At 35.9% G+C, this 21,500-nt stretch overlaps 1 protein-coding gene across 1 annotated transcript in view; it reads right to left on the bottom strand.

Annotated features, from left to right (window-relative positions):
* The window catches only part of LOC131693308 (GTP-binding protein Di-Ras1), a 133,856-nt gene that overhangs the window by 42,859 nt on the left and 69,497 nt on the right, over nt 1-21,500 (bottom strand). The window contains exons 2-3 of the mRNA XM_058981022.1: nt 4,123-4,535; nt 3,719-3,996 (exon numbers count right to left, since the gene is read on the bottom strand). Coding sequence (XP_058837005.1) covers nt 3,719-3,996; nt 4,123-4,293 — 449 coding nt within the window. The 5' untranslated portion in view covers nt 4,294-4,535. The remainder of the gene's footprint in view (nt 1-3,718; nt 3,997-4,122; nt 4,536-21,500) is intronic.

The following is a 21,500-nucleotide window of genomic DNA, read 5'->3' as shown; positions in this document are numbered from 1 at the left end:
GGTACTCGGGTGTACATAACGATGTACAACGTAATTAGAGGTGCACGGTGCTAATTCGTGTATTGGTACCTCGTTTGTGTCATCGCCGATGTATACAGAGGTACTGACTTCATCTTGCCACATTCAACGAAATATTTCGTTTTGCGAAACAAACGTTTCTGCTTGATTTATGGTCTGAAACATAATCAGCACACTATGTCTAACATGGTGAAATTGTAGGGTGTAAACATTGGCCATCTTTAGCTTCATTTGTACTTTTGACAATATATTTTAGAGAACGCCTCGAAAAGTAAACAGAAATACAGTTTGACCACAATAAGGTACTTTCTGATTATAATCGTCACTCATTTTTTCGACATAGTGGGTATTTTTTTTGTTGGAAATTGCAGTTATTTTGCTGATAAAAAAATAATAACGTTGCAAGATTATTTGCCCAATTTCATTATTCTCTGTAAATTTTTATCTATTGTTATTTATTTTTGACGTAATTGGATCTAGAGATTGAAAATATCTGTCACACTGCATCAATTTAACTGCTTTGTCCCAAAATTAATGAAGGTCGACTCGAAGTAGTAAAAATATAGGCTACACATTTTATGAAAGCAATCGGTGTTATCCAAAAAATTTACTATCACGTTGCAAGTTATTTGTTGTCCACTCCTTCACAATGAACAATAAACGTTAATTCATGTTGATCTCCAATTTTCGAGCTATGTTGTCAAATTTAAATTAGACGATGATGGAAATGATGGAAAACAACCAAAAAATTGAAAATATTGATTGTATTTATCCTTTCATTTCTTTGAGTTGTTTAAAGCTCATCAGAGTGCCTCAAAAGCGAAAAAAGCAGTTTTTTTCTCATGTCGTTGGAAAAATCTTCATGAAAATGAATCAATGTATTCGGGGCAGTAGTAGAGTAATATTGATTGATTTTCATGAAGATTTTTCCAACTGTGTCCCATTGGCCAAATATACAAAAAAAAATATTTCGACAAAAGCGTGTTTTTGTCTCTCGATTATATCGTTATGGATTCTTATTGTTGCAAACTTGATTTTGCCAATAATGAACTGATTTTTTAGTATATAGATGAATGCATAGGGTAATTCGTTATTTACCGATAAGTTATATAATATTAATAATTGATTGCTCATCAAATTTTTTTGTCGAACTGTAGCTATCAATATTAGTAATTTTATCGGACAACGTTACTACTTGCTGCGTATTGAACGATAATTATCGGGTTTCGATGAATATGAAGTGTAGAAAGATGAGTATGTTTGTATATGTATTTGAAGAATTTAGCTAAAAATATTGAACTAGGCTTTAACTAACTTTTTCCCTCGACATCCCTCGCGAATTTTTCTTTAAAATGGCTTTCAAACTATTCAGTTCTACTTAAACTAGGCTTTAGCTGCGCAAGTCTGCGTCCAGAATGCCCAGAGAATCTAAGATGTTGTACATGTTTGAAGAGATAATACAAGATGAAAAAAATTCATTTTAAAATTATATTATTTTATCATTGCTTCAGATCTTGATGTTATATAGCTTAATTATTATTTTCACAAAAAAAATTTTTCGATCGGATCATTACAACTTAAGTTATATTAATTTGTAGGACGCTACTTTTCTAAATACGTGTCGGTACGGAATATTCGATGTACGAGGCAAACGGCCACTTCGTACCACAACGATGTTCTCGAATACGGATTTTTTGAGAAAGCCCGTTGCGATTCATACGATGTCCGTAGTTCCAATTTACAAATAAATTTGAAGTCATGGACTATTGCTTTTTTTAACAATAGTTACTTTATCGTTTTTTATATTAAATAAAAAACCCTCATTATGGTAATGAGGGTATTTTTTTATTTATGCGAAAAGCTTTATTTTTACGGTAACTAAAACCCTTTGTATTCATAAAAACTTTTGGGGAAAAATTCACAATAAAATTGAAATTTTGTCGTGAGCTTACTATTATAATCACAAAGAAGATTCAAAAATTGAAAATTGGTCTGTGATTTAGTTCACGAGATATCATGCTCACTGGAAATGATTTCAAAATATTGGCGTTCTAACACAAAAGCTGAAATTTCGAAAATGTTCAATGAAAAATCATGATTCATTTTTTACAAGGACATCAAAACATGTACTATATTTTGATACTCTAAAAATGTTAGAGCGAAAAATAAGGATAATTAAATATAAATGATTAGAGTAATATGAAAGGTTAAATCACACTGTTAGGTGGATACAATCATTTTTTTAATGTGAAATTCGGACTCAGCGACCCAAAATTTACTAAAGAAATATAGTTTTGTATGGATATTTTTATTTCATTTACACGGTTTTCATTTATGCGGCCTGTATCCCCCGCGTAAAAAAAACCTGAGTGTATTTATCTCCGCCTCGGAGTGGAACCACTGTGCTGTGTGAGAAAAACTGCTTTTTTCGTTTTCCAAGGTGGCCGCTTTTCTAAGCTGTCTCAGTCGAACCTTAAATCACCTTCAAATCGTGCAAAACCCATCAACAAGTTTTAATAAATGACAAGCGAAGATTTTTGGCTTGTAACTCTGGTTTTATACATACGAGAAATAGAGGTTGTAGTTGCCATTTTCGGAACCTTGGCCGTGTCTCTTCAAAGGCTTCAAAAGGTGACAAAAGAAATGAATTCAAGATGGATTCAATGCATGATTTTAAATTTCTATATATAGTCATCGCGCTGAAAATTCATTTTTATCCATTTCAACAAACTTCACAGCCTACAGGTTGATTGCAGAGCTAGTGTACGATCCTACTACGTGTTCTGTAAGTATGAGCAGTTTTGACTTACAGGGAAATAGTGGTCATAAAACGTGAGCAAATAGAATCTCTTCATCCTTACCCAAGTAGGTCACCATCACACGCTTTATGCTGGCAAGTAAATTGATTTTGCTTCGTTTAGCTTCAAATTCCTTTGATTTGTTCTGGTTTCTTGTCGTCTTATCCGTTAATGAATGCATCGCACGACGTAATAAGTGCAGCACATTGCGCTGTGAGAAGATCTAACGACTCGATTCGCGTGATATTATTAATACACACGAGGTTGAAATGAACAATATTTAGTATTAGTCCTTCGTTTTTTATTGGCTATTTCCAGTCGATTAAGACAAATGAAAGACGCTTAGGTATTTGAGAGTAAATTAGTTATATTCGGTTGGGGTTATTATAATGTACATCTTTCGTTCTCAAATGCTTCATCGCTAATGTCCTTCACAAACCATTTCCGGTAGGATGTCGCCTGTTCGCTACCGTAGAAGGCAAACGGAGCACAGGAATCAAACATCAAACAGCCTGTTCATGAAAACTTCCACTGCTCAATCAAATACAAATCTGCGAACAAACGTTTCTAGTCTAGTGCGAAAAGTCACTGAAATGAAAAGCCAATTGCTTGTATCTTTATGTACAGTAAACGTATTCAAAGCATACAATACTATACATAAGTCTGTGGTGGAGTGAGTCACAATAAAGACGGTCTGTTTATTGCGTTCCTACCCTATTTTCAAAATAATTTTGCTGCCTTTTCACATTATAAATATCTCTGCCCAATACAACATATTAATTATGTGTACGAAAAAGTTTCTAGACTTGTAAAATGCACCAAACTATCACTTATGCAAAATATTTGCAGGATTACTTCCAATTCAATATGCGCTACGTACGAGTGGTTGATACATCACTTACCTCAGTTTGGGCAGCTCACAGAACACCCATTCAGAAACATCCTCGATGCGAACCTCTCGATGTGTACTGCTGAGATCACTTTTGTTTCCAACAATCACCATAGGGATGTCTTGAAAATCAGCTCGTTGCTCCCGAATTTCTTCGAAGCATTGCTTTACACAGCCCAAACTTATTTCCGACGTGGTTGCAAATACTAACAAAAAGGCATGAGCGGTGGCAATCGATAGTCTCCTCATTGCAGGAAATTGCATCTCCCCAGATGTGTCGAGTATATCAACCTTTTTTCAACAGAAGTACGAAAGAAAAAGCATGATTCTAGTATAATGAAATCTTTTATCCAGAGGTAACATTCAACCTAAATAGCTAACTAACATATGTTCTAGAGCATATAGCATCATACGTACCTTTAGCGTTACAGCGCCCAGATCGTATTCCCGGTTATACAGATCCTCCACCGTTGGTCTGTACTTGTCTGAGTAAGTTTTGAAGAGGAAACGTTTAATGATACAGCTTTTTCCAACGCCAGCTCCACCAAGAATCACCAGTCGTATTCGTTCAAAGTCAGACATTTTCATTTAGATTGCAGCGGTGAAATAGATTGCACAGCTGCACTAACTTACTATACTGAACGTTGCACGGTAGTAGATGCTGTCACATGCAAATAAGTCAGTTTCTTCTCTACCCAATTCACTTGTTATAGCAAACAAAGTACAATTTATAAGGCCGTTTTATAAGCGTTCATACAAGCCACATTATGACTTTTCAGGCGTAGTTTCAATTTTGTTTTTTTATCTTAAGCTCGTTGCGTTAATACCGTCTATAATTGTATTAATATATAAAATTACTTCCATATATGTACACTCAATTCGGCTCGGCAATTTCCCAAAGGCTGTGTAGTCAGCAAATTTAGAAACTGATATCTCAGTAAAGTGAAATTTGTTTGCTTATTATCAGTGCAGTATTTTCCGAGTCTCAGCTATCAAATGTCACTTTTACTGAGATCTCAGCTATTGAGATCTCGTCAAAAGATACGAAAAAACTGAGATTCGGCAGAAAAATATTAAGTGTGTATATTACATTTTATATGTACAATGTTTATAACTACTCAACCACAAATTTATTAACCTTAATAACGATCAACATAGATAAAAATAAGCAAAAGTTTTAAAAGTTAAAAACACATTTTGTAAAACGGTTTTCGGCGATTCAGTCAAATAATGCAGTACAAGCGACGTATTTATGTTATCCAACGTTTCGACAATTTTGTCTTCTTCACAGGAATAATAGGTTACGTTTCTTTGTCCAATTATTCCTGTGAAGAAGACAAAATAAATTGTCGAAACGTTGGAAAACATAAATATACGTCGTTTGTACTGCATTATTTGTCTGAATCGCCGAATACCGTTATACAAAATATTCTGGAACAGTCGACAGGCTACACAATGATTAAAAATTCAATCAGGGTAGATTCCAATCTAAGCCTTTAAAATATAAACTCTTATTTGGCTGGAACAAGTCATATTCCTCCCGACAGTACTTTATTTGATTTAAAATTAGTACTAATCTTCCCTTTGGAGACTGCGAATATACAAATAACTAGAGCGATAACCAAAGCCGCTGTGGACAAATAATAGACCGAAATTACAAAGATGAATTAAATATCGATTGACTTAGGTATCTTCAATGAAAATAACTCCGTTTAGTGCAAGTTCGATGATCATGTTTCTTGTTTATTTTGCTCATAGATCATTTTTTTATAATTATGGGAAGCCTAAACTCTATTTAAGCTCTCTATTCGATGAAGCTTGGAAAACATTCCTCTAATTTCTGGTGGGAAAAGAAAAGAGTTCCAGCGAGCTATAATTGAAAAATCTTATCAGATTACCTTAGTATGGGTTCGTTTTCATTGCTTTAAAGCAATACTTCCCGAATCCGCCGTGGCCCAAAAGAAGCTGTGTCAGGTGGTAGTACGCCCCTCCGCGATTAATATTGACCCACGTCAATAGTTTTGGAATGAGTCTGTAGCTCCACTTTACCTTTTCCGCATTGTCCCATACCTAAAGCCATCAGCCTCAACTTCCTGTTCAGCTTTTCGCGGTTTCGCTTGATTTTGATCGCCGCACCCCAGACAGGAACCACATATCGAAGTATCGTTCACGAAACAGTAGATAGCAGACGTCTCGTGCTGCTTCTAAGGCCACCACCATTTGGTGTGATCCTCGCTATTGCGTTCGTTACCTTCGTCAACCTTACGCAGGAGCAGTCGACGTGGTTATTGAAGCTCAACCGGTCGTCTAAATTGTATATCAAAAAGGCTCTGTTTTATATTGGAAAACTTCTTCGAAGTTGTTAAACCTTCTAAGTTGATATTTTCGAAATTATATGATCTTGACATTAAAAGTCCACATTCATTGACTTCATTTACATATTATAAAAGAAAATAATCTATAGAGATTTGAAATCTGTTCCATATTGGTTCTCCTTGATTGTAGAGATTTCAATAATTGATCAAACTCTTATTAAATTTTAGCATTTTCAAAAAATCAACAGGGTAGAGGGGCCTCTCCGTACCAAACCAAATTTCTGACTACGCCACTGAGGAAACAGCAAGATTATTAGTTTTTACTCCTATTCGAGGTCTGCTTCTAAAATGAATTTCTACATGTGTTTTTCCATCCAATAACAAAAACAACATATCATACGTCATAGGCCAGATGAAAAAATATAAAATAAAATAAATTTGTATAAGTCAGGATAAATGTGCCATTCCCATGTACTCAATTAATTATTGTTCGAAAGCCGAACTGAAAATGAAAGTCAATGAAAACTCTAAAGGGGCGCAAGATTGAGACTCCGCCAAGGGCGCCAGAAGTCCATGCTACTCTAATTGCAACATATTTCAATTTCATTACTGTTGTGTGTTGTATTCTCTACTAGTAAGTATTGTTCATCTATCTTGGTATTACATAAGATTGGTGCAATACAGGAAAAAGATGTTCATTTTCGTACTTTAGTCTTATTAAACAACTGTTCTTTACACTCCATACCCTGCCAACCATACAAAAATTAATTTGGTGTGTATGTATAACATATCAGCAATAAATTCCTTGTCCATATCGCCTGTATCTGCTGTGCATTGACATATGCCTGTTGATGAAATAATTCGTCTGTTGCTTATCTATTCATGTAAGCGTTGTTACCCAGCTGTTAACATACTAAATAATATGCTTCTACTTCTCTTGCAGCAGCAGACGTACATAGCATGGTTCTAATAATCTTATTTTTCCTCCGTTTTATCCTTTCACTATAGTCTGGGTGAAAAATAAATGCCACCATAAAAATAACTGCCATGATCCTTAATAGCTTCGTGCGAATAAAATATTTCTCATCCATCCCTTCTCCTACGAAGTTGTCGTTCGCAGTTTGTAGAGCGTGGCCACATTGAGCTGAAGTATAGGCTGGTTCTGTGATCCGGACCAGTGCACAGCTATAGTCCCACAGCACGATTTAATAGATGAGGATAATCGGTTGCATCCAGCCGACTCTGGTAGAGACAGACCATGTAGGTACGTACCTCCACTAGCCATGATGCTGCTGCTCTTTGCCCTGCAATTAGTTGTGATAAGGCGGTAGTAGAAAATATAGAAACACTATTAAACAGAAATTGCTATTGATATCCTTTGAGCTCCGTGGCAAAATTTTCGGATTGGTAAGCTGAGCATCAACAGCTGTTCATGCGAAAGTAGGGATGAAGCGAAATCAACACCGGTTGGCTGTTTCTGATAACGGATATTTGTTGTTTGATAACGATTACCACAACGGAACAATGACTCTCAATCCATATCAGGGTTGGGAATGCATAACAACATCCTAAACTGTTATTACCGCCCGGATACACTTGTACAGAAACGTGCACGTGAATTGTAGCACGTGTTTAGATATTTCCCCTTGTACACCTATCCCACCGCTGCACAGGTAATAAATTAACAAAATTGCCCAGCCCAGGTGGAAAATTGCAAAGAGAATAGTGAAAGAGACGAAGAGTGAAAATCAGTCAAAGCGGCAACACTCCCTTTATGATGATTTCAACACTAGAATTTTGGCAACCGCTTCTACAGGCAGCACTTTAAATGACTCCTATTATATTTTGAAAATAAACCGTATGTCGATCGATGGATTTGTTTATCAAAGGATGTGCATTTCGAAACAAAGAGATGAAATAATTCTAAAGCATATTTTTACTCATACATATACTCTAGAATGCACCTTACAATCACGATTGAACTAAATTCTGACGAAAATTCAAATTTCTTTTTTGATAGAAGTACAATACTTATCTCCTCCAACTCAGGCATGAGTAATGTTTATTTACATTGCTCGATTGGTCTGCTCAACAAGGTATTGTTGGCTTCACACTATTCGTCTCTTTCCCTATTCTCTTTGGCAAATTGATTTGATTTTTTATCAACCCTCTTAAATTATTTCTCAGATTGTCGTCTCCACTCTACGTTCTGTTTAAGAAATGTACTCCGACTCCGTTAAATTCCAACATGCTTCATACAAAAACATTCCAACGCTGTCAGGTTAAACTAAAGAAAACTGCTCTATGATAATCATTTTCCACAGGCCACCAACGCACAGTGATCGTCTTCCATACAACCTCAAAAACAAAACCTCAAAAGTCGCCCGAATTTGATGAAAACTTCACATTGGGGAAATTTTATGGCGCTGCACAGTGTTGCCTAGCCGGACAAAACCTCAAAAATTTAATTTGGATTTTTCTTGATTTAAAGAAGATTTTTTTACAGAACTTCAAAGGTAAAATTGATGAGCAATACTGAAAAAACCGCTTTCAAACCTGTGTTATTCAAGTGAATATATCTTTTTAGTTAAGATCCGATTATAGTCGAACTAGTTTCATTTGAAAGGTTATTCGCGGGACTTATACTTGCCATTCGATTTAGTCTTTAGCCTTTCTTCTCGCTCAGACACGAAGAAAAAATAATAAATCGCGCATCAAATTAAAATTATAATGTTCAAAGTGCCTGAACTTTTTGTTTTGAAACAGACACTTGAAAATTAGTGCACTTTCTAAAAATGAATGCTTTGTTTTGCCCTTTTCTGCCCGAGGTATGAAATAGGTGATTTTTCAAGATATATCTGAAGGAGACGCATGGTAGTGTTTGACTACCCAGGGTTCGTAATATAATTTCTAATTGTCTCTCGGCATTATCAACAACAGAAAAAAGGTGTATTCTGAAGAAAATTCACTACACAGAGTTTTTTGAAAATGAATTATCAGATATAGTGCACATTTTATTCGTGAATGTTGAATTCTCGAACCATCCTAAGTGTCAACAATTTTAGGTAAAAAAAATAAAAATTTAACATCATATATGTATTAAACGCCAAAAAATTACCCCAATGTGAAATTTTCATCAAATTCGGGCTACTTATGAGGTTTTGTCCAACTTTTGTATGGAAGGATATCACTGTGCGCCGAAACATTTACGAATATAAACTGCAGTACAGGAGAACACGGGGCTATTCGGACCTACTTAAGCAATCTACATTTTTTCGAATAATTTTCTTCAAATCATGTAAATGTTACTGTTTGCATTTTTAAAACAAGTACTGGTACCCATAGATTGAAAACGTCCAAATTGTTTGGTAATTTATTTCGTTTTACTATAAAAATAAAATAAATTTACTTAACTTTTGATCCGTTGTTTTCGGGGTAACTTTGATCAGCAAAATATGTCTATCGAAATAAGAGATAACGCTCCAAATGTTGTGTAAAATGCATATCTGCAGGCGATTTTATGGCCCTATATTGTGTCAGCCGACTTTTAATGAACTTTTTCGGGAAAATAGTCGAAATAAAATAGTTAGCAATAAAAATCTCGGATTTTTTAAATAAATTATTGGACAAAAATATTTTCAGTTTCTAAAAAGGTAATCAGTTCAGTTGGAGTTGTTTGATTTCATTAATATACAAGGAATTGTTTGAACAGATTGGAACGATGCATGAAAGTTGAATCATTTTCAATTTGAATTTGTTTTCATAAAAGGTACATTAAATGACAAAATAATCGTTGCCGATAGATGCTGAACATGTTCAGAATATGGTTTGTATTTTGTTTCAATGATTTTGTTAGAGGGAATCATCTTATCGTACGTTAATGAAAAAAAAATCTCATTTGATCAAAGTTACCCCGGTGATCAAAGATACCCCGTTTTATGGTAGTCAAAACTACAGACCTTTTATACACAGACAAGCAAAGTGTCAAAAGTTGCAGCCAAATGAACTATCAAAAAGTACAGCCAAACGAGCATGATGTATTGTGAGGGGAAGCATGGGAGGAAGCCTACACGCAAACGAAAAACTACTTAAAATAGAGTTGTTTTGACTCAATCTCGGGGTATCGTGGAGGAAGGTAAAATAAGGTAAACCGTGTGAAAGGTAGTTTCCATTTAACCATGGCAAAAATTACAACTCATTGATAGGTTTTTATACTCAACCTTGAATTCAATATATATTACGAATTTCGCGCCAACTCAAACAAATGTTGGCGGCACCCTCTCAGATTTTAATGAAACTTTCTGAACATGAGAACTTTGTCATAAAAAGCCACTTTGCATACTTTGTTTTTTCCAAAAATGATCTAGAATGTCTTTGGAAAAGGGCTAAACTTTTTTTACCAATATTTTTCAAATGGCCATAGTCTAAAAATGACAAATCCTACAAAAAATGTTGTAGGAGTGATTTTTACAAAATTAGTCAAATTTTTGAATAAAAATATTGAAAAAATTCTTCATTGACTCCTACACTGAAAAAAATCGATTTTAAAAATTTAAAGTCGATTTACAAAAAAAAAACATTTTTGATTTGGATGAAATTTTGTTGCAAGCTGGGTAATTATGTTCTCTACCTACCGTCAAAAATTCAAGTTGGGCACTTTCAAGGAAAAAAAGTTATTTGAAAAAAACTTTTCCTTGTCCAAACTGATTTTTTCCAGTGTATTTTAATCGAACACTAAACCAATGAAAGTCATAATCATCTCAGGATCCAATAAAACTCAGTTTGTGAGAAGATATTGTCCAATTTAGCAAGTATGGAACACAATTATCTATCTTGAATCAGAATTTTATCCAAATCAAAAATGGTTTTTTTTTGTAAATCGATTTTAAATTTTTAAAATCGATTTTTTTCAGTGTAGGAGTCAATGAAGAATTTTTTCAATATTTTTATTAAAAAATTTGACTAATTTTGTAAAAACCATTCCTACATTTTTTTGTAGGATTTATCATTTTTAGACTATAGCAATTTGAAAAAAGAATGGTAAAAAAAGTTTGGCCCTTTTCAAAAGACAGTCTAGATCATTTTTGGAAAAACAAAATATGCAAAGTGGCTTTTTGATTTTGTGACAATATCTTCATGTACAGAAAGTTAGAATCTGAGCGAGTGCTGCCAACTCTGAATACGATTTACCTAATTTTGAGTATGCCCAAACAACTCAAAAGTACCTTACTTCACGGAAGACCTCGACTGAGTCGAATCACTCGTTTTGTTTTTGACTACACTTATAAGTGCGAAAGCGACGCACAACTCAAAAGTAAGTTAAAAGAACTTATTCTTCGGTTTGTTTAACTTTTGCGTGTACACGCATAAACTACCTTCCACACGGTTTACATAAGTTAACCTTTCTCCGCGATACCCTGAGATTGAGTCAAAAGAACTCTATTTTAGGTAGTTTTTCATTCGCATGCGTGCATCCCGGATCTGCTGTGATGCCAGTTCACATTAATAGTTGCTAATTTTTGTCTCCGCAAGTCTGTGTATAAAGTGTCTGTAGCCAAAACTACAGACTTGCGAAAACAAAAACAGTAAAACCAGTAACCATGAATATTTACTAGTATCACGGAAGATGTCATAAGCTTTGCATTGGCTTACCTCTTTACTTCCCCTCACTATCACCTCGGTGGCACGGCTGTCATCTACATACATTTGTCTTGAAGCCAAAAAATTTGGTTCTTTGGTTCTACTAGCTGTCAAGAAATGCGTTTAAGCTATGTTCATATCTATTTTTGTACGACATCGTCTCTGTGCGTAATAAATATTTACTAAACAATTAATTATTTTATCCGTCATTATGCTAACTGAATATTGTTTAACTTCATATAAATGTATAAAATGATGGTTGGTAATAAAATCGCAGAGCAACAATATTTGAAGAGACATTGAATTATTTTATTGATAAGTTTCGTGTTTAAAATTTATTGGCTTTCCACGTAGCTTAACAACTTGTTGAAAAACAATTACTGCAAGCAAATTTCTTCCCTCTGATTTAACCAACGATTCGATTTTTGCACAAATAACAGGGATAAAACATCTCAAGTGACAGATAGTAAACAAATCTTTCTGGGGGTTTGAAATCGATTCCGATCGACCGACTATTCACATTTCTTAGCAAACATACGCAATTTCATTACAACAGTGGACTGCTGTTGTAACTACTGTCAAATGTCACTATTGGCATAAGCTTACTTTTTCATTAGATCGTGTTCTATCAACAGCGTTATTAGTATTTCTGTAATTGGCGATTTAATTTTTTTCAAAAAATGTCTCGTTTGTGGTTGTGGTATTTTAAATATTTTCGGGTCACCATCATGTGTGACTAGTTGCACGATCATTACATTTCCTCTATGAACCATCCTCGACAAGATCGCATGAATCAAATAATAACTCCTTGGGGACATCCGCATACACTCAGTTTCCTAATCTTTACTTATCTTGAAGATGCTAGGTTAGATTGCTTATGCGAAAAAGCTTTTCTGATGTTAGATAACATTGTAGTGTCAATATCCTATGTAGAATTTCATGTCTAATTGAAATATTGGAATAAAATCCCATATCCTATTTGTAATGTTGTTAAAAATCTCTGTGCCCCTGTTAAACTAAAGCCGGGGACATAAAATACTCCTTCATGTTCAATTACAAAAATAATTCAGCTGATTAAGGTCAACTATTTTCCTCGACCTATCAGAAAATTATAGTAGGTGGATCAACACAAATCGTTAATCACACTAATACAGCTACAGTTTGGAAAATACTCTATACCCCTGAAGATTCTTATCACACCGCAACGTTAGAGTAGGCTTATCACATACTGCATCTTCAATCGATATTTTTACTCGTTTTTTATTACACCTAAATTTTTAGCTCAGTCTTTGTGTCGAAACAAATGCAATTTATTCGAATAACATTGAAAACCTTTTAATAGATTTTCATATTTCTGAATGCATGTGCGCCATACCTAGGAACAGTATGAATGTAGCTTAATAATTTGTTGACAACAACGCCACCACAACACCAAACGGAGGTTTCAGGAAACTATCACCGTGCCACCGGGGTGCTCACTATACCCTCAAACTTGTTTGGCTGCAGTTTTTGACAGTCGGTTTGGCTTATTTTTTGACATTTCGCTAGTCTGTGTATAAAGTGTCTGTAGTCAGAACTAACGACCCCGGATCTCTGAATAAAGACTCGCCATTTCAATTTTTGTTTACACCTTATCTATAATTTTCATTTCAATCGAGCACGAGAACTGGTAACCAAAGATTGTGTCGAGTTTTTACCCCCAGAGATTCAGCGTCTTTAATTAAAACTATAGTTACTGTATTCATGCACGGAAAAATAAAACAACCCACAGAATAAGTTATTTAACTTAAGTTTAGGTAGTTTTGAGTCGTTTTCGCACTTATTAGTGTTGTCAAAAACAGAGAGAGAGATTCGACTCAGTCGAGGTCTTCTATGGAATAAGGTACTTTTGAGTTGTTTGGAGTATACTCAAAATTAGGTATATTCAACTTAAATTTAAGCATATTTAACTCAAGGTTGAGTATAAAAAACCTGTGAATGAGTTATGATTTTTGCCGTGGTTAAAGAGAAACTACCTTCAACACTGTTTACCTAAGTTTACCTTATTCCACGATACCCCGAGATTTAGTCAAAAGAACTCAACTTTTGGTAGTTTTTCGTATCCATGTAATATGAGCGATACAAAATCTCTAAAAATGATCTGTTACTGACAGACTGGTCTGTCATTTCGTAAAAATGTTCAAATTCTTCCATGATATTTGTGTTTCAACACCCAAGTCAAGTTTTTCATATTGTGAAGTGAAGATCCGCGTGTACTATGGAGATAACGTAGCTGAAGTAAAACTTATGTCGGAATATGGTAAAGCTCTCAGTCAAAGGGATAAATGGAAGATTTTTCCCAGGTATTCTCTATGGTGTTCGAATGCAAAGAATGCGGTTGAAACATTGTATTCCTTCCTTCGTTAGCCTGGAATCTGTATCTGCCTTTTCTAAAAAACAGTACTTATGACAATCAATCTCCCACATATCAGTACCGTAAGTATTCAGCACACTACCGAAAGCCCTGCGCGAGAGTACTAAAGCAAAAAGTAAAATATTAATTACAACAAAAACGGATACAGAAACTTCTGCACACACTGCTAAACCATTAGCGAAAACTACTTTAATAAACGCCATGTGCCTGCTGGATACTCGCGATAAGCACATGAAAAGGATTACCCTCAACGAGATAACGAATTTCACAGGACGCGAAACCCGAGCAAATACTCATGGGTTCAAACACCACATAGCCCCTTGAAAAGACCTTAAACATGGTCCGTGCCAAAAGTCACAACCATCAAGATACCATAAAATGGTCTCAATAACCCATAAATACACCAACATATGGTATTCTATATGGGATCTACCGGACCATGGTGATTGTGTTTTCATGGGTTGAACCCATTTTAAACACCCATGTCAAGCCCCATGAGCATGGGGGTATTATGGACTTTACGTTTGCTCGGGAAGCCATCCCGAGCAAACGAAAAGTTCATAAAACCCCCTGGTTATGGTTCAATTTCATCCCCACTGCATGGTGTTTTCATAGTCATTTAAATGGAATCAACCCACGAAAACACCATCACCATGGTCCGACAGATCCCCTATAAAAACCATATTTTGGTGTATTTATGGGTTATTGGGTATCACCATCTTATGGCATTTTCATGGTTATTAAATTTGACACGGACCATATTTATGGTCTTATTAAGGGATTGTATGGTGTCAGAACCCGTGAAACCCGTTTTCTCGGGATCTGTCACACAGGCAAAAAACGGTGAGGTATGATCAACGGTGAAAGCAATCCGGACAGTCATAGAGAGAGTACAGAAAAGGAGTCAGAAAGCTAGAGCTGCTTATAGGAGTCAAGGTAGTTGAATTCGCGGATGACATCGTTTCAACGAGAACAGGGCAGATGCTGCAAGAGGTGGAAGCTGACAACGGAGATCATCAACACAATCAAGAACTATGTGTTGAAATAGGTAAAAGTCAAGATAGACGATCATTTAAACTTCAATTACTACGTCGACTATGTCATACCATGTCATGGAAGGTCGTATACGTCATCGCCGGGATGATCTCTATTGGAATCGCCTTAGCTGAAGGTATTCGGACCTACTTAAGCGAGAAGAAAGGCTAGTGGGGGTGGGTGTAGCGTATTGGTAAATCGATTGCCTTGTACGCAGCGCACCTGGGTTCGAGTCCCGACCTCGCACATAGGGTTAGAAATTTTTCATAAGAGATTTTTCTAACCCGAAGAGGCGAATGACCTTAAGGTTAAAGCCTCTATAATCGAAAGAAAAAAAGAAAAGCTAGTATCCACTAAATTGAATGGCAGGTATAAGTCCAGCGTCCAGTCAAATTAAACCAGTTCGACTCTAATCGAAATCTTAACTAAAAAGATATATTAATTCGAATAAATTCATGAATAATAATTATAACGTAATTTGTAAATTAATTCAATAAATATTGACATAAAAATTAATCTAATGCAATTTTCCGTACAAATTAACAAAAAATAAAAATCACATCAGTCATATTACTACAGAAGATTAAATCTTATCCAAGCGACATAGAAATTTCCACTACCCAACGATTTTTTCAATAACATGTCATTTAATAATGCATGTAAAATTATGTTTTATTTAAATGAAAATCGTGTAAATTTCAAATGACATGTAAAGATACAGGTAATCTAGCACATTTGCTACATTCAAGTAAACGTTAATTAATTGGTTTTATTCGTACTGTGCAGGTTTGTTTTTTCAGAATTGGTCACAATTTCACCTTTGAAGTCCTGTAAAAAATCTAACTTTCGTCCTAAATTCTAAATATTTGGAAAAGACTACATTCAACTTGTTTACAAACCGAGAAAACTGTTAAATTATGAAAAATCCGTTTTGATAGATCGTGCAAAATAGAAAACGTTGCATAAAAGGGCAAACTGTGGTTGTTCTGAATTTTATCAGAATTTGTTGCATTATCTTTGTTTTGGAGTCGAAATTTCTCAACCAATATTAGGTGATATCGCAATTTCGATGGAATTTTTTGGTAGTATTTGGTATTACAAAACCAATCCAGATGGGTTTTGCGAATAATACATCTTTGACCAAAATATTGACATTTGAAATTTTAATCCCGTTTATTTATGAAAAATTACTACGGACGACCTAATCAACAAATTTTAACGAACTTATCGTGAACCACAGATTGTTCGTAATATTTTCCAACCAGAAAAGTTCAATTTAAAAAATTATTTTGTAATTTTAAATTTATTTTCATTTACATATTTGGAGCATGAATATAAATGTAAAATTAAGTTCCACCACAAATACACACGACTTGTCGTGCTTTCTTCAACGTAAGGATATATATTTCAAATAATTGCAACATTTTTTTGATTTTTTGGCCCCCCCAAATAATTGCAACATTTTTTTGATTTTTTGGGAAATTCAGATTTTCCATAAATAATGCATTGAATGAAGAACTTAAATATTTTATTCACAAAGCATTAGTAATTAGTAACCTTTAATTTACTTTAACTTTAACAAAATTTCAAATTTCCGCATACTAATTTGATCGGTAATATATCCGATAAGGGAGTGCTGAGAGTTATAAGAAATGTCTCATCACACTGTCAGATGGATTAAAAGAGATTTTAGTCTCACGATTCTTTTGAATTGGGGGGAGGGGCGAAGATTACCAGAAGAATGTTCATCGATTGTAACAAATCAATATATTTTTTTATTGAAAGTGCAACATTTCCAGCAAAACACGGAAAATGTCATGATTTTTTCCAGTGTTTTATGTTCATGTAGGAAATACGCTTATGAAAATAACCTAGCTTATTGAAGCTCTTCAAATGTATGTCTCATTTCTAAAACATCGCGAAAACCCGTTTCTTCGTGCCTCTTAGAGCGGGCCATCCCCTTAAGGGTGTTTCATGAGATTTGGAAGTTGTTTTCTATATTCTAGGCACTTTATATATTTGAAGAACGCATATAAATGTTTTCGTTAAAAATATCACAGAATATCTTAGCACGTCAATCGGTGAAGCGTCTCGTCACAGTACTAGTGCAACTTGTAATTCTTGTTCAAAACAAAATAAGCTTGAGCTTGAGAGCTTGAGCAGCTTATCCGACCACCCCTGGCTGCTACTCCGTTATCGATCTGGACTAGCTGAAGTTGCACAGGGAATAAGTAGATAATTAGGCTTGGGAGTAGCGGAACATCTTTCAATGTGCAACTTCTGGTAATCCTAAAGTGTTATTGATCAATACAGGCTCCGGTCAGTCCCGAATGTAGATCGCGGAAGGAAAGGGAAGGAATTGTTAGTCCGATACTTGCTTTTGCTAGAGGCCGTAAATACTACTGCGCACTCCACACGTATCACGGGAGGCGGATATTTGTAGTAAGTACAGAAGTTGGATTTTACTTCTTCTTTACCGACACCAGTGAGGTGACTCCACTATCTGGACTAGATATCGATCCATCAACTCATGGACCGGGGACTAACGGCTTTACTTCCCTTCCGAAGGAGGACGTGACCACAGATTTTTTCACCTCAGAAAAATCTCAACGACCTCGGCTGGAACTGAACCTAGACTAACTGAAATGAGTGGCGGTCACGCTTACCACTCAACCACCGGCGCCGTCATAAAAGCAAAATAAGACTTTTGATTCAACAAACTGATAACTGCGCGTTTACAAAAATTCTTCACAGTCAAGCATTTGTTTGATTTTGGTGACCTTTCGCAAGGTTTGCACAGAAAGTATTGCAATCCTTAATTTCGCATAAACAGAAGAATGTCGAAAGTATAGTATTTTGATCATTAATGACGCCTAATAATTTTTGCACAGCACAACAATTCATCAATTAATATTACATCATGAAACTTATAAATACGATAGATAAGGTACGTATCTTTACCTACCCTTCAAAAACGTGTTGCTCTTGCTCCTCTTTTTCAAATTTCTTCCATGCGCCATTGCCGTTAATTTATCTTCAGCTCAAACGAGATGGTCGAATAATGGCAACAAAACAATCTGCTTCCCCCTCTTCAACAGTATAAAGTTTTGTTATGTGTCCTCCGGTTTGCTCCATCCGTGTCCTTCTACGTGGTTTACGGATGACCCTCTAAAACAGCACCGTACAACAAAGGAGCAATCTAAGGAACGACAAAAAGTTTTTCGCTCCAGTCGCCTGCATTTGTTGTTGCTTTGGTGGTACATTAATTATAAGTTTATTACACGTTTGCAGCCACGGTTTAAGCACAAGAACGAAAAAGTTCAAACAAGAACAAACGGTATGTATACCTGCTGCCCACTCATCGTGCTTTTTGCTTCAACGAATGGTTAAATGCATTGTTTGCTTGGCAGAAAAATAGCAAAATGTTGAAGGAGACAGTTTGCTTTATAAAATCAACATTTTCCGGCCATTGCACACCAAAGTTTTAACTACCTTTCTTGAAACATAAAATAATTTGAATCACACTGACCTTTCTAATACTTGATCAAGTTATGACCTATCCCCGCAAAATCGAAAATGCAATTCTCTCAAAAGTCTAGTGAAACAATATTATTAAAGCGCATGTAGAGTATGTAAAATAATTGAAGACACCCCCGCCCTTTTCTTTTTAAATTTGTTACCACTACTCGACTACCCCTCTTTACTATCGCAACAAAATCGTTTAGTTTTTTGATTTATTGGCTGTGAAATGGAAACTTAAACTTTTAAAAATATCCCCAGCATATAATACAACAAACCTTTTCTGTCAACAAGAATACCGGAACAATAAAGGGATATCTTCAATTATTTTACATACTGTATACCGTATTTTTTTCAAAAGAATAATATCCTATGTCAATTTTTGCGTAGAACCTTCATCGATCGGTGGTGCTTTAATCTCATACGCGTGGTTTCGGATTTCTGATTCAGCTGCTTCGGTCGCTTCTATCTATGCCAAACTTCGTCAGCATGTTCTTCCGAGCTCCCGTTCTCTGACCGACTTGTTTTGCTTATCGATTCGGAGTCACCATCTTTTTGTAAGTCGACAGTCTTGTTCGTTTGTTAGCTCGATGCACGGTTGTATACGATACTCCTAGATTGCTCGAAACATCTCGGATGGAGAGGTTGGAGTTCCGCTTGAAAGAGTTGACCACTTTTTTAGTCGTTTTTGCTTCCGGCTCTCGATTTTACCGATCCAGTCTCCCTGGCTGTAGACAAACGTTTCCCGAACACTTTCATTACGTCAGTTCACCAACTTGGCGTGCGAGTAGTTCGCTTGCTCCTCTTGCTTTGCTGCCATTTTCACATCTGAAGAACAAATGTCAAAATCATATAGTAGGTATCATGCCACACACATACATCTTTAAAATGAAAGGTTTTTAATGCACAATGAAAAAATGCGTCAAGTTAAAGTTGACCAATTTTTTATCGTTTTTCATAGCTAGGCTAGGAGGTCGGATAAGATAACTCCACGGCAATCTACTGAGCGCGAAACGTAACAAACGACGCTGTACGCTTTCAATTATCTTAACACAGTTATTGTAGTTTGGGCTCCAAATGCTAGAATTGATCGGGATAAAGAGCAGTACAGCGATTTGAGACAACAAACATCCGTAAAGTTTTTAGCTATCCTAAAGGTGCATCCCAGTGCTCGAGACGCTTTAATAACTGCATAAGAGATGCGATGTTTAAACGTAAATTGAGAATCCAGAATCACTCCCAGAACGTTCACGTAACTGATGCGTTCAATTCCTGTTTCTAGTAGACGGTAGTTAAAATAAATCGAATCCTTCTTCCGAGCACTTCTTCGGGTTTACATACATGTGGTTCGTCTGACAGCAATCAGCAAAGACTTGAAGCTGCTGTTGGAGAAATCTGCAATCTTCAATTGAACGAATTAAGCGAAAAATCTTGAGGCCATCCGCGAAGGACAATCGTGGAGTTTTCAGAATCAGATGTACATCATAGAAGTATATCAGAAACATCAACGGACCCAAAAGGCTTCCTTGAGGAATTCCTGACGTAGACAGAAATCTCCTCTGACAACCGCTATCTCTCAGTCTGAGAGGTAGGATTAAAACCACTGCAAAACACTACCATTTATTCCAAATCTTCCCAATTAAACTATTGCGATATCGTGGTTTATCTTATCAAGAGCGGCAGATAAGTCGGTGTAAACAACGCCGGTTTTAGCGCGACGTCCCATACTCTCGGTTATGTAGCATGTTAAACATAACAGGTTAAACGTAGTTCACTGTCCGGACGTGAAACCGCGTTGATCATCACTTAGATACTGCTTGCAGTGTGCCTGAAGAAGTTCCATAATCACCAACTCGAGCAACTTCGAGACAGCACTCAATGAAGTTATTCCACGGTAATTATTGCCGTCTCGCTTATTGCCCTGTCTATGGAAAGGGGATCATGTTCTCTGATTTCCAGCAAAGCAAGATGAAAAAATACCTCTAGCTATAGATGCTCGAAAGATGTGAAGATGCGGAGTAACCAGAACTTCGATGTGCCTTTTCAGAATAGCGGAGGTGAACCCGTCGGGTAGGATTGAAAGATGACTTAAGTCGAGTGGAAGCTCTGGTAATCAACGTTGCATTGACATCGATAGCACCCAGAGTTTAGTCCACAAGTGGAGCTGTGCTAGCAGCAAGTTTGATTTGCTCAATAGTTAAATGGTCTTACCGGACATTTCGAGTGGTCAACAGCAACACAGTCTGCCCGCAGCGGGATATAAACTTGCTGTGCATTGCCACTCATTGTTTGTTGACGTTTCACACACTAGGTAGAAGGAATCATTTTTTGCGGCGGCGCCCGGGTAAATTGAGATGAGAAACCGGACTGAGACTAGATACTTGCATTGACCAGTAATACGAATGTTCCGGATCTTCCAGAATATTTTCACGTAGCATCCAGGGTCAATATTAAAGCCAAAGCATCAATATCATTTTATGTGAGATTTAAAAAAATTTGGGATCAGTTTCAGCGTTTAACCACATTGTCGCTTGGTCATTGTTATGAAAAATACTATTAGGGGAAGATGGGGTAAAACGCACCCCCGGGGCAAAATGCACCCCTTGTTTATATCGAAAACTGCTGAAAATTTCTAGAAAAGGGTAACACCAGTCGGAAGTCCTTCATAGTTAACTTACACTGTCAAAGTTTGATAACCGTATATCAATAGCAACTCGAGAAATAAACAAAAAACAATAACGTGCTTTTCTCATGTAATTATTGTGGCTCGTTCAACAAGGATTTTCAGCTCTTATAAATGCTGTTTTACTATTATATCAGTGCATTCCAGTTCTATTTATACCGTTGCTTATTATTCAGTCGCACTATATATG

The sequence above is a fragment of the Topomyia yanbarensis genome, chromosome 3, assembly GCF_030247195.1.
Source record: "Topomyia yanbarensis strain Yona2022 chromosome 3, ASM3024719v1, whole genome shotgun sequence".
In the NCBI taxonomy this organism is placed as follows: domain Eukaryota; kingdom Metazoa; phylum Arthropoda; class Insecta; order Diptera; family Culicidae; genus Topomyia; species Topomyia yanbarensis.
Note: the sequence above shows the minus strand (reverse complement) of the source record. Positions and strands in the feature narration are given on the sequence as shown.